The sequence below is a fragment of the Mauremys reevesii genome, linkage group 6, assembly GCF_016161935.1.
Source record: "Mauremys reevesii isolate NIE-2019 linkage group 6, ASM1616193v1, whole genome shotgun sequence".
NCBI classification, from domain to species: domain Eukaryota; kingdom Metazoa; phylum Chordata; order Testudines; family Geoemydidae; genus Mauremys; species Mauremys reevesii.
In genome coordinates this window covers 43,681,836-43,695,297 of record NC_052628.1, presented here as the reverse complement: position 1 = coordinate 43,695,297, position 13,462 = coordinate 43,681,836, and the positions used below count along the sequence as shown (strand labels likewise).

Sequence of the window (13,462 nt, the reverse complement as noted above, 5' to 3'; positions counted from 1 at the left end):
CTGAAGGAATTCATCATAAAACACTGAATACCTGTCAACAGCACTCACTTTGGGTAGAAGAACAGGGTCAGGCAGTCTAGAGTGGCTCACAAAAGTGGATGCCAACCTCAGGGCAGACTGTTACAAACCAGGGCACAAATGCCAAGCTGGTTGTGTTTTCTAGAAGTAGATTCCATCAGCCAAGTATCAAGTGTGAATTCCTCAAGCACTAGAACTGCCTTAACATGGAGTCACAGACAGTCCCCTGGAGCACTCCCATCTATCTTGCCACCCAGGCAAGCCTGCCTTTGTGATAGATGGTCCCTTACACCAAAAATCACAACAATATTTACATTGCTCCCAGTGCCAAAGGACCAGTCACTTACCCCAGGTCAGTTGTACCTTAGATCTCTCACCAAAGACACCACAGGTAGCCAATCCTATAATAAACTAAAGATTTATTAACTAGGAAAAAGAAATAAGAGTTATTTGCAAGTTTAAAGCAGGTAAACATATATACACACTCATCAGTTACAGCCATAGGTTTCCAAAAGTCATAGAAACTGCTGTAATGTGTCAAGTATCAGAGGGGTAGCCGTGTTAGTCTGGATCTGTAAAAGCAGCAAAGAGTCCTGTGGCACGTTATAGACTAATAGACGTATTGGAGCATGAGCTTTCGTGGATGAATACCCACTTCATCGGATGCGCATCTGACGAAGTGAGTATTCACCCACGAAAGCTCATGCTCCAATATGTCTGTTAGTCTATAAGGTGCCACAGGACTCTTTGCTGCTTTTGCTGTAATGTGCAAACTCCGTGTCCTTTAGATCTAACCCAAGCTAACCTGCTTGGGGATCCCATGTTTGAGCTAAGAAATATTGCCTTCTCCAAATTCCAAGCAGCATAGTGATGCATATCAGGGATTGTTATTCCCTTCCCCCAGAGTTCAAACTGTGATGGGATGTAGGAGCAATCAATGAAGTCTTTTGTCCACTGATGTTCCACAAGGGTACATCTGTTATCAAAAGGCCTTCTCATGTTGGGCAGGAGATGACACCTCTCATGGTAAACTATTTCATACTTGGTAATGCTTCTCTCCTGACTGTAGCTTCATAGCTAATGCCTTTATAGTTACAGAGCAAACATTTAAATATTACCTTTATAACCTGGGATAGAGGTGATGTCAGTGAGATTAATTAGTGCAGCAGCTCACACATTTCATAAAGTCCAAATACTAAACACATTCTTATAAACTTGACATCTTTTTTAACCATGCTAACACAGAGGTGAGCCAGACTGGTTTGCAGTTAATCATTTGTCAGTTTTCAGTGAGGCCTACGGGCCTTGGCATGAGCTGGCACCAGGTCTGCCAGCATCACAGTTTGATGGTGTTTATGTTCACTTGACTTTTCTCTTCACTCCAAATGCTTTTCATCACACTCATTTCATGGGACTGTTTGTTTCTGGTAAACAAATAGCAATTTTTGCTTGGTATAGCAATATGTCTTGAACAAACATTTGTAGGCTTACTGGTGGTTTTTTGGAACATTGACTGCTGAAATGAAAACTGAGATATTTCAGGTGTCCTAAATGAGCTCCTGGGACCCATGGGAGGCCATATGAAAGTCTAGGACTGGACATATGATCACTGTAAAGGAGGGAGAGCATTGTCTTCCTAGATCGGACCCTCTCTACACAAAAGAACTTGGCAGGTTCTGCTGCCATTGAATCCTTCCAAAGGACCCAGGATTTGGCCCATTGACTTCAGCAGGAGTTACATACAAATCAAAGAAAAAAAATGAATTTCTGGTTTGAGCCCCTGTTAAAGTTACTGAAACCAAATATTTTGCCCTGAATAATAACACGGGAGCAATTAAAACATTCCAATTTGTTTTCTTGCTGGGAGACTTACTTCATATCTCCTTTAGCTACTAGTAGCAAGCAAGGGGGCCCCGCCAACACTTCAAACTAAATTAGCTGTATTATGTGATACAAAAAAAACCCCATATATAATGAAGCTGTTTTGGTTGCCAGGGCATCCTTTATAAAGTGGTGATCAATTCGGGAGAGACTTTTGTTGGGTTCCCTTGGCAATTTATGTATTGTTCGCAAGATACGCATGCCTGAAAACTGAAATGTTGCTTTCTTAACCTTGGCCCTGACTAAACTATTATCTAAAGCACTGTGGTTTTTGATTTTGCATACCTATTGTTGTAATGAATGTAACTAATATCTGCCATATAAAAGATTGTCAGTTCAACAGAAATGCTGAGTATCTTCTGCATGTGTTAAGCCACTGAAATGGCTTCATGCTTTCAACTTGTTCTGAAACACTGAACAGAAATTTGTCCATCCTTTTATTAGCAGTGCTACAGGCCTTCTGTAGAGACGCAAACTGGAAGGCAGACTTCATTATAAAATTTCATATCCACCGTTTCCCCAATAATGCACCCCCCTCCATACACACTCTGGTTGTTCAGTTTAAAGTGTGTTCAGAAAAGAGAACTTGCTATTAAGAAGAGGTAGTACCCATGGTAACTTTTATATTGTGAATAACAATAAAAACACTTGAATGTCAGAAATGTTGGAAAACTGAATTTTCAATTATTATAATAGAGATGATTACATAGTTTGTCAAAACAGATTTTGTACGTGAATCACCCACTGATAAATACAGTGTAATTGCATACTATAGTTACCAGTGACAATTGTAATATCGGTAAAACTAATGTGATTCATTTGCTAATTGCAGGGCTTGTAATTCAGTGTTTACAGCACTAGACCATTGTCATGAAGCTATAGAAATAACCAGTGAAGATCATGTTATTCAGGTATGGAAAATCTATCATTTATTAGAATATATGGTTGGTAAGGAGGAAAAACTGTCTCCTTTATTCCTTATGCTTTTCTGTATTTTCATGTTTTGATTTCATTGCCTCTTGGAAAGCTTTAATAAATGAAAGCAAATATGATGAACTACTTGTTTCTTTGCATATTACTATTTGCTGTATATGTACGGTCTTTCTTTATTGAGCTATCAAAAATATGATTTAAAAGCTAATAAATAAAAGCTAATAAATCCTAATAAAGAAATACATTTACAGTATAGTACATAACAGTACATAACATACAGTATATAATGTATAGCTATATAATGTATAGTACATAGCAGAGTAAGATGGCCTTGACAGGCAAGTATTTATATAATTTTTATTTCATTGTTCTTTTGTCCCTCTCATCTCCCTAATTTGAGAACTTTTTTGTAATTTTTGCCACTTCTGTGATACTTGGCATCAAAAGCATGAGGATGGACACCCCACTACCAGGGCCGGCTCCAGACCCCAGCGCGCCAAGCAGGCGCGTGGGGCGGCATTGTCGGGGCAGGGCGGCGTTTCGCTCCGGCGGACCTTCCGCAGTCATGCCTGCGGGAGGTCCACCGGAGCCCGGGACGAGCGGACCTACCACAGGCATGACTGCGGAGGGTCCCCTCTTCCCGCGGCTCCGCTCGTCCCGCGGCTTGGATGGAGCTCCCGCAGGCATGCCTACGGATGCTCCACCGGAGCCGCGAACCAACGCACCCGCCGCAGACACTTCTGCCCCGGCCGCGGGACCGGCTTGGGGCGCCGTAATTTATAGAGCCGCCCCTGCCCACTACATGAGAGTGCAGTTATGGCTTCATACAGACTATCTCTCACTGATGTGCAGGATGAATAGCAAGGCCATTTCCTCCCACTATTTCTCTCTTTCGCTGTCTTTCTTCATGATTCCTTGATGCTTGTTATTTCTGTTAGCATGGCTAACAGTGCAAATCAAAATGGGACACTTTGTAATGTGATGTAATACAAATTCCAGAAAATGGACAATATTTACAGCAGTTGTGCAATACATAATTTGACCAGTAACATCAGAATTCAAATTACTGTTTTCACAGGATATACTGTAGGCCTTCAGCTACCGATCCATTAACACTGAGCAAATATGGCAATAGTTGAGGATATTCTTTGGAATGAAAATCATGTCTTTTTGCTTTCGCAGTACAGTACTTGCAAGCCTTTTTACTTGTTTGATGCAAACTTTTGTGAACAAGTTTGATTGTTTAAGATTCTTGTGTCTTTAATACCCACAGACACTTATTTGTAGGGTTTAAAAAAAATCATTGTTAATGGATAATTGGCAGAGAAAATGACTAAATTATTTGCTATGAATAACTCACCCAGCTCTAATTCTGGCATATTGAATAATAAGATATGTTGGTTTGGTTTTGGTTTTTAATTAAAGAACTTTGGACAAATTCTGCATTAATTTGCAGTCCCTTGTCTTATTTCTGCTTCTTCACCTGTTGCACATGAATTAGGGCCCATTCAAAACCTTATTGACTTCAGCAGGAGCAAGGTGAGGCCCATCAGCAAGTTCCTTGGTTTCGTAGGAGGACTAGTCTGGGCTATACTATGTGCATTCTTACAGCAAAGATGTATTAGTATAATGTAGAGTAGGGCATTTTACTTGGTATCACAGAACATTTTTATATTTAGTTTGAGTACAGCTTTTCTCTAAGTACTTTTCTTTTTCGAATGCTGGACTAAAATTTAAGGACCTCTATTTTGACAGTATGTTAACCCAGCCTTTGAACGGATGATGGGCTATCACAAGGGAGAGCTTATGGGAAAGGAGCTTACTGAGCTACCAAAAAGTGATAAAAACCGTGCAGACCTTTTAGACACTATCAATATGTGTATCAAAAAAGGAAAGGTAGGTAAATAATGATAAAATTACACAAAATATTCTATTTCTATGCTGCCATGTTCTTCTGGACTGAAAATGTGACATGTCCCTGTTCTTATGATAAATCATGTATGTGGGGCCAGAACTTGGTCCCTGCTCTAAAAGGAACGCAAACCTGAGAATCTAGTCCTCTGGGGAATCCTCTGGTGGCACAGCGCCACTGCTTCAATGACACCCACCTCTGAGTCCCCTTCATAAAGGGAATCCCTGTGCTCTGATGATGCCCAGCTACCCTAATTGCCCTGTGTGCAGCCAGCACAAAGTGGAGCAGCCTAGAGGCTGCTCTACTTTATGCCAGGGGCTGGACTGCTAGTCTGCTGCCCCAAGATTGGGAGGCAAGGGGATAATAAATGTGGCTTAATGATGCCTTTTGACCTTCTCCTCTCCCTGCTCCAAGCTGCACCAAACACAGCACAGGGACATCCCAGGATCTGGGATTAATCTTTAGTGTACCATTTAAAGTTCTTGTCTGTCTGTCTGGCCATGAAAATGGCATTTCCTACTAGATCGTTCCCAGTGTGCCATATTCCAATAGCGAGCTCATCTACAGACGCCAAAAGTGACTTCTGTTGTTCAGTTTTGGGCTATCCAGAGGCAACCAGCAAAGCTGACAGACCCTGTGGATTTCTTATTGTGGAGACATCACTTTTGACCCAACCTGCACACATTGAAGTCAATAGGTGCTGTGTTCTTCACTTAAATGGGAGAGATTCAGATCCACCCTAACCCCATGATTCCCTCCATGCACAGACCCACCCCCAAACACTAGCCTGTGACTTCCAGAGTCTGCTCCTAGAGATGCCAGAGAGCAGTACTTGGTGGAGCTCTTAACGGCCAATGATCTGCAGGGAGGATGAGAATAAAAAGCAGGACTGGGAAGGGTCAGGATTTCCTAATGAGTGAGCCTGTTTCACCATTCAGGACTGGTAAAGGGAGTATGGGATCAGCATAGCAGGGACTTAGGGAGGCAGACCAGACAGCTTTTGAGAACAGAAGTAGCTGGCAAATCTGACTGCTTTCAATACTGCCAACCTCAGATAGTCAAAAACCATGAGACTAGCTTTAAAAAAATGAGATTTTTAAAATAGTAATTGTTTGGGATGGGGAGGGTATTTTCCTTGTGTTTTTTAAGCCTTTTTGGTCACATTTTCCAGACCTTCACTACAACCATGAAGGATAGAAGCTTTTAAATTAAAGCTGAGATTCTCATGTAATCACATGACCCTATCTTTAAGAAAAACAGAAGACCTCATGAGACTTATGATAAATCATGAGAGTTAGCAACACTGCTCACCTGTTGACTTTTCTTCATTGGGCTAAAGTGGGTTATGATGAATAAGTGAAATAAGTCTTTGTTTAAAAGTTTAAATCCGCCTTAGCCCTGAGATATTGTTACTGTCTGTGCTTGTGTGAAATCTGGAACCTGTGGTCACTCTTTTTAGGTAGAGGGATCTTAAAAATAATGAGGCTCCTGAGGGTGGAAAGTGAAGGGAATTTCAAAGTGCAATCACTTTTTAAAATGTTCCTACTGATGTTAGTTATTTAAAAAAGATTGTGTTACATTGTTTTCTGGAGACTTCTTGTGTTAAATTTAAGAGCATAATTCAATCATTAGTATGAAACAGAGGGATTTTCATCCTGCTTTAAATTCCAATCTAGAGCTAGTTGAAAAAAATGAACTTTTTCCAACAGGAAAAGGGTCCCCCCCTCCCAAGTGTCACGAAAAATTCATTCTGGTTTTGTTTTTGTTTGTTTTACCCAGTATAGAGCTGGCTGAAAAACCTTCCAGTTTTGAAAGGTGTTTAGTTTTTAGTTTGGTTTTTTCTTTTTCTTTTTTTCCGGGCAGGGGGGCAGGGTGGGCGTTTCGAGTCCTTTCTCTCGTTACACATTTTTTTTTGCTTTTTTGCTGCTTGATTTTTATCTTCTTATGACCTTAAGTATGGAGCTGTTAGAGCATATCCATAATGTAATTTGGTCTGTAAAGTATCAGAGGGGTAGCCGTGTTAGTCTGGTTCTGTAGAAGCAGCAAAGAATCCTGTGGCACCTTATAGACTAACAGAAGTTTTGCAGCATGAGCTTTCGCAAGCATCCGAAGAAGTGGGTATTCACCCACGAAAGCTCATGCTGCAAAACTTCTGTTAGTCTATAAGGTGCCACAGGATTCTTTGCTTGGTCTGTAAAATATGCAGTAAAGCATGTCACTAACAAATTCTGCCCCTTCCCTGTGCTGGTCTGAAAGGCCCTAGGTACATACAGTGGAAACAGGATAGAGGTGGAGCAGGATGCTGCCTGCTGGAGGTCAGTAGAGGGAAACACAGTAGGTACCTCTAGGAGAAATGGTAGGAATTATATATAACTCCTTTTCAAAAGAAATGCCTGGCTAACGTTCACACCACAATTATTTCTGTAAAATATGTGTCAAACATAGTGCTCTGAAAGGTTCTCTACTGATTATGATTTAAAAAATAATCATGGGTATATTATAGGCTGTCAAGCAATCAAAAAAATTAATCGCACTTTTAAACAATAATAGAATGCCATTTATTTAAATATTTTTGGATGTTTTCTACATTTTCAAATATAATTTCAATTACAAAACAGAATACAAAGTGTACAGTGCTCACTTTATATTTATTGTTGTAGCCAGCGTCGCAAGATATTTACATGCCAGATGCGCTAAAGATTTATATGTCCCTTCTTGCTTCAACCACAATTCCAGGGGACATGCATCCATGCTGATGGCGGGTTCTGCTCAATAACAATCCAAAGCAGTGCAGACTGACGCATGTTCATTTTCATTATCTGAGTCAGATACCACCAGTAGAAGGTTGATTTTCTTTTTTGGTGGTTTGGGTTCTGTAGTTTCCTTGTCAGAGTGTTGCTTTTCTAAGACTTCTGAAAGCATGCTCCACACCTCATCCCTCTCAGATTTTGGAAGGCACTTCATATTCTTAAACTTTGGGTCAAGTATGGTAGCTAGTTGTAGAAATCTCACATTGGTACCTTCTTTGCATTTTGTCAAATCTGCACTTGAAGTGTTCTTAAAATGAATACATGTCCTGGATCATCATCCGAGAAAAGGAGTTATATATAATTCCTACCATTTCTCCTAGAGGTACCTACTGTGTTTCCCTCTACTGACCTCCAGCAGGCGGCATCCTGCTCCACCTCTATCCTGTAGGACTGAGTGGACTTGTAGGTTCTAAAGTTTTACATTGTTTTGTTTTTGAGTGCAGTTATGTAACAACAAAAAAATCTACATTTGTAAGCTGCGATTTCATGACAAAGATTGCAAGACAGTGCTTGTATCAGATTAATTGAAAAATACTATTTTTTATCATTTTTACAGTGCAAATATTTGTAATAAAAATAATATACACTTTGATTTCAATTACAACACAGAATATAATACACATGAAAATGTAGAAAAACATCCAAAAATATTTAATACATTTCAATTGGTATTCTACTGTTCAACAGTGTGATTAAAACTGTGATTAATCGCGATAAATTTTGTTGAGTTAATCGCATGTTTAAAACTGTGATTAATCGACAACCCTAGTATATTATTTTAATTAAATGTGACCTGGAATATCCTTGAAAGCTGTTTTCATTACATTGATTTAGGAATGGCAAGGGGTTTACTATGCAAGAAGAAAATCAGGAGATAGTATCCAACAACATGTGAGGATAACACCTGTGATTGGTCAGGGAGGGTAAGTTACCCAAAAGGTACACTTTATTTTGTGTAGTGTGTTAACCAAACTATTTTATATCCGCAGCGAGCTTGGTATGGAAACCCCAATGTGCTCAGTAATAGAGTGACATAGATAAATGTACAGTAAGCTATTGCTTATTCTTTGTGTTCTGCCTAGGGAATTAATAACAAATTATCAAAGCTGAACAACGAAGGGTGAAATTCTGTGATGTACATCCATTGCAGCTCCACTGAAGTCCATGCAATTGTTCGTTGTGTATGTCAGCGCAGATTGTGGCCCAAAGTATTGCATGTAAAACTGAGGGGGGAGAGGGAAGAGGAGAAATAGCAATTATATTGAAGTGTAACAGCGTCACCAATACCGAAAACTGCAAAATGTGTCAAACGTGTTAAAAATCCAATGTTTAGGTCAACACTACATGAAAAGAATAAAAACAACTTTTAAAATTACCTTCTCCAAAATCCAGACTGTGAACAATTCATGGGGATCAATAGTCTGAGTAAAGGCTTCCTATTCCTCTCATCATGCGTGCACATGCTTGCATGTACTCACAATTGCAGCATATTATGCACAGGGTCAAATTCTTCCTTCAGATGTGCATATATACCTACCACAGGAGTTAATGACATGAGTATCCAAGGGCAGAACTTGGCTATGAAATATAACAAATGCTCTTCACCTGGTAATATGTTTATGCTTTTGTTTTTCATATATGGTCACTAAAGTCTCTGCTTTAGATAGCAGGGCCAATAGTGTGTTAATTGAATCATGTCGTTTTGCTTCTGTCTTAACCATTCAGTTGAATAACAATCAATTATTTGTGTTGTTAGGAAAATTAGACATTTTGTGTCCATCAAGAAGCTGTGTTGTACCAATGAAAACAATAAACAGGTACTGTATTTCCTTTGTAATGTGTAATATGTCTGTGTTATCAGGCCTTTTCATTAACCTTTTTGCCACTTTTCTCTTTACAACTGGTATATTAGACAACTTCTAAAACAAAAAGATAAAGTCAGATACTCAAAAAATGTTGAAGACAGCGTACCCTTATTTGAACAAGCAAGACTTGTGTTTACTTCAAGAACAGCTTTTTCTAGTCAGCCACGCTTGTTTTGTATTACATAGGGCCACACTCTGCCCTGGCTGGTACAGTGAATGGGAACAGAGCTCTGTGCTCTCCTGAAGCATGAATCTAGCCACCCAGAGCATGATTTCATGGTTCAGGCGTTGGGGATGCATTCTAGAGTTCTCCTTGCTGCCCCTTTGAACTAGAGCTGTGCGCCCCAGCTGAAGACGTCAGTGCATGCAGTAACAAGCTAGGGAGCTAGATCCTTCTCTAACCTGCAGCCTGGGTGGGGAGAATGTACTGACAGGTAAACTAGGCCTTCTTCTAGGCCTAGACTATACTTGGAAAATGAACCATGTCAGAAAATATTCTAACTATAACCCATCTGAACTAGCACAGTGTTAAATATGTTTTTGCTCTTAATGTGGACAAAGACAGTAGTGCGGAAAAGCCAGTCCTGGTTAACTCTACGGGATACTATTACAATGTGCTTCACCCATATTAATACACTATTGGACAACTTCTGCCCTTGGATGAAGTAAATGAGAGAAATAAAGGCATGTTCTAGAGGGAAGACTTTTCCCTATCAGTTACAATTAAGCCCTCTGGACAAAATCCTGCCTGCTTCCATGGTGCTAAAAGGGAGGGGTGAATGATGAGATAGGTTAGAGAAGTGTAATTTTCAGTCAGGTGTGCCTGATGTTTTTCAGTATATTGCACACTGACCAATAATAAGCAGTGTGTACACCCCTGATCTTGCTAATGCAGAAATAAGCAGGAAAAAGTTGAAGCCATGTGTATAAAGTGGCAGTAAAGGACATAAATTAAAAACAAAACCGCACAGGATTTTGTTGGTGCATTTTTGTTTTTCTGTTGTCTTCAGTCTCTCTGTTCATTGACCTGATCAACACAAGTCAGTTAAAATATGCAGAAAAGTGTACATATAAAACCATCTTGTATATAAAACCTTGGATCTAAAACTGAATTAACATTGAGCATATTCTAGGCAGAGCTGGCGGCAGCATCTATTATGAAGGTTTTGATTTCTGATATTTGAATAATTATTTGTAAACAAAGGCCACCTCAGCCGTCAAGCTAATTAGCATGGGCAGACCCTGGCACTCCTTTGCATCTCCCTTGACATGTTACTTCTGGGGGCTCTACAAGGCTGATGGGGTCTGCCTTTGAGGTTTGAGGATCAAGGCCTAACGGAAACCATGGAGGTTTAAAGGCCCTACGAAAAAAACAAGCTAAGGCCATTATGTTCAAGTGAAGTTAGATAAAGCTTGCTTTGGTCAATAGAAAATTCTTTTCTTACAAAACTGTGGTTAATGAGCTAGTCTTTTGAATTCACAACGAAGAACCTCTCTTGTTTGTACCAGGAAATTAGGCACTGTTCGATACTGAAGAAAATTTCAAAAGATGTTTTTATTTAGATTGCAGGCTCATTGAGGCTGGGAATGTGTCCTTAGGTAGGGCCACAAATTCAACTGCCCTTTATAAAAATAGACTATTTTGTAGTAAGTTGAGAGGAATGATTTTGTTCAATGGATTCAGACATTGCAGCTTTGCACCCTCTGGTGGCAAAGATAGATTCAAACAAAGGGAAGACAAGATCCAGGGTACGCTGTTACAAGCATAACCTGAATTTTTGTGCCAACTTCTGTGTTTGTTCAGCATTAGTATGGTAGACTGGAAATTCATTTGTAGCCTCAGGAAAATTAAAATTGAATCTTTTATTGAATTAAATGGAAGTAAAAAAATTAAATTATTACAATGTCCCCTGTGTTGTTTTATTAAATTAAAATATTTTTTCTGCCCCATCACTTTTAATTTTCAATATGGTGCAGGATTTTCTATTGAAAATACATCAGTATGTTGTGAAAGTAGTCAAGAGGAAAGCTGAAGGCTGGGTGTGGAGCAGTTTGAGGGTTTGGCATCCAGGGAAGTATGAGGAGGCAGTTTGGGGATTGTGGCTTTAGAATTTTAGGAGGTGTTTCTGTCAAACTGATCAGGAGTGAAATAGTTAACAAAAGGCTTGTATACTTTAGGGATTTTTGGCACCGGTCAGCAATCCCTAGGTAGATGGGCTCAGGGCCGCCCAGAGGATTCCGGGGGCCTGGGGTCTTCGGCAGCGGGGGGCCCTTCCGTTCCGGGACCCGCCGCCGAAGTGCCCCGAAGACCCGTGGCGGCCCCCCCCCGCCGCCGAATTACCGCCGAAGCGGGACCCGCCGCCGAAGCGCAGCCCGGTCTTCGGCGGTAATTCGGCGGAGGGGGGCCCCCGCCGCGCGTCTTCGGGGCACTTTGGCGGCAAGTCCCGGAAGGGAAGGGCCCCCCGCCGCCGAATTACCGCCGAAGACCGGGCTGCGCTTCGGCGCCGGGTCCCGCTCTGTCTTCGGCGGCAATTCGCCAGCGGGGGGGTCGTTCCGCCCTGGAGCGGAAGGCCCCCCCCCCGCCGGCGAAGACCGGGAGCAGAAGCAGCTCCTGCGCCCGGCCGCGCAAGAGTTTGCCGGCCCCCCCGGAGCGAGTGAGGGACCCCCGCTCCGGGGGCCCCGAAAAACTCTGGTGGGGGCCCCTGTGGGGCTCGGGGCCTGGGGCAAATTGCCCCTCTTGCCCCCCCCCTCTGCGCGGCCCTGGATGGGCTGCACTGGTGTAAAGTGACTCTTTCCCAAAGTGTAAAGTGGGTGTATCCTTAATGTTGACAAGCCTAATGCTGACATTTAAATTGTTTGGTTTTGGAACTAACACCCCATTGAGATACATGGGGCCATACATACTTCCCAGAGCTAGTTTTCACACTATTGTGCAGATTCAGGAAGACAACACTGCTCGTTTATTTCATTCGCTGTTTGAGAGCTTCTTTGATGTGTGATTAATACAGTATTCAAGTTCACAAAATAAGATACCGCTCACTGTGCAGATATTCCCTGTCTGCTCATGTGTTGCCTGGTTCTCCAGAAGCTTCACTATATCCATGGTCTCTGCTTAGCTCCTTGGGCTTGGCTCCTTTTTGATTGGGATCCAAACACTGGTCACAATTGGCATCAAAACAAGACCTCACTCACAGAAAATTGTGCAGACCTGTGACCCACCCTCTCCTTTTTCACATGAGGAATGAAACAGTTAACAGTGTTGACATTTAAATTATCAGTGGGCACATGAATAAATGCTAAGATTGATAGATTTTAAAGCTAGACAGTACATTGTGATCATCTGGTCTGACCTCCTGTATAACAGAGGGCATAAAACTTCCCTGAATTAATTCCTGTTTGAACTAGAGCATATCTTTTAGAAAAACATCCCGTCTTGACTTAAATATTTCCAGTGATGGAAAATCTACCCCGACCCTTGGTAAGTAGGTCTAATAGTGAACTACCCTCTCTGAATGGGGCAGTTCATTTTTCTTAGCGCTATTTTCTCGGTTCTTAATCACTCATTTCTGCAGTGGTTACTCTAGGTGCGCATTTTTTAGATTTCTTCATAACCGTAACAGCTAGAGACTTTTATATTTGTTAAAATGAAAGCCGAGATTATGGAAAACAAAATATCAGCACTTCTCTAAAGCTAGCTAAGGCTTATGGTCACATACTGGTTGTTTCCAAATCCTGGATATACTGCACCTAGTACAACTGGTGGCAAGGGGGCATGTTCAGTTAGCTTGCAGGCATGAGAGCAAGTACTTGGAGAAAGCTCATGCTGCTACCTTTTGAAACAGCAGTAACATGCACGGTGTAGTGTGGTGCCTCCAAGCTTCACTGAGCTGTCTTGTCCTATGCAGACATCATGGCTCTGCAGATCTCCACTTATCTTTTAGTGCTGTGCTCCCCACCAGCGTGCCTCATTTGGTAGGTTTTTGTCTGTCTGATGATGAGGTACCTAGATTAACCTGCATTCTTCTTTCTTGCTGAGCTGTACA

The 13,462-nt window shown here is 41.4% G+C and overlaps 1 protein-coding gene across 6 annotated transcripts in view; it reads left to right on the top strand.

Moving 5' to 3' along the window:
- The window catches only part of PDE8B (phosphodiesterase 8B), a 165,020-nt gene that overhangs the window by 109,485 nt on the left and 42,073 nt on the right, over positions 1–13,462 (top strand). For all 6 annotated transcript variants that reach the window (XM_039542831.1, XM_039542830.1, XM_039542829.1 and 3 more), the window contains exons 7-10: positions 2,732–2,810; positions 4,588–4,728; positions 8,389–8,477; positions 9,311–9,371. In XM_039542831.1, the coding sequence (XP_039398765.1) occupies positions 2,732–2,810; positions 4,588–4,728; positions 8,389–8,477; positions 9,311–9,371 (370 nt within the window). The remainder of the gene's footprint in view (positions 1–2,731; positions 2,811–4,587; positions 4,729–8,388; positions 8,478–9,310; positions 9,372–13,462) is intronic.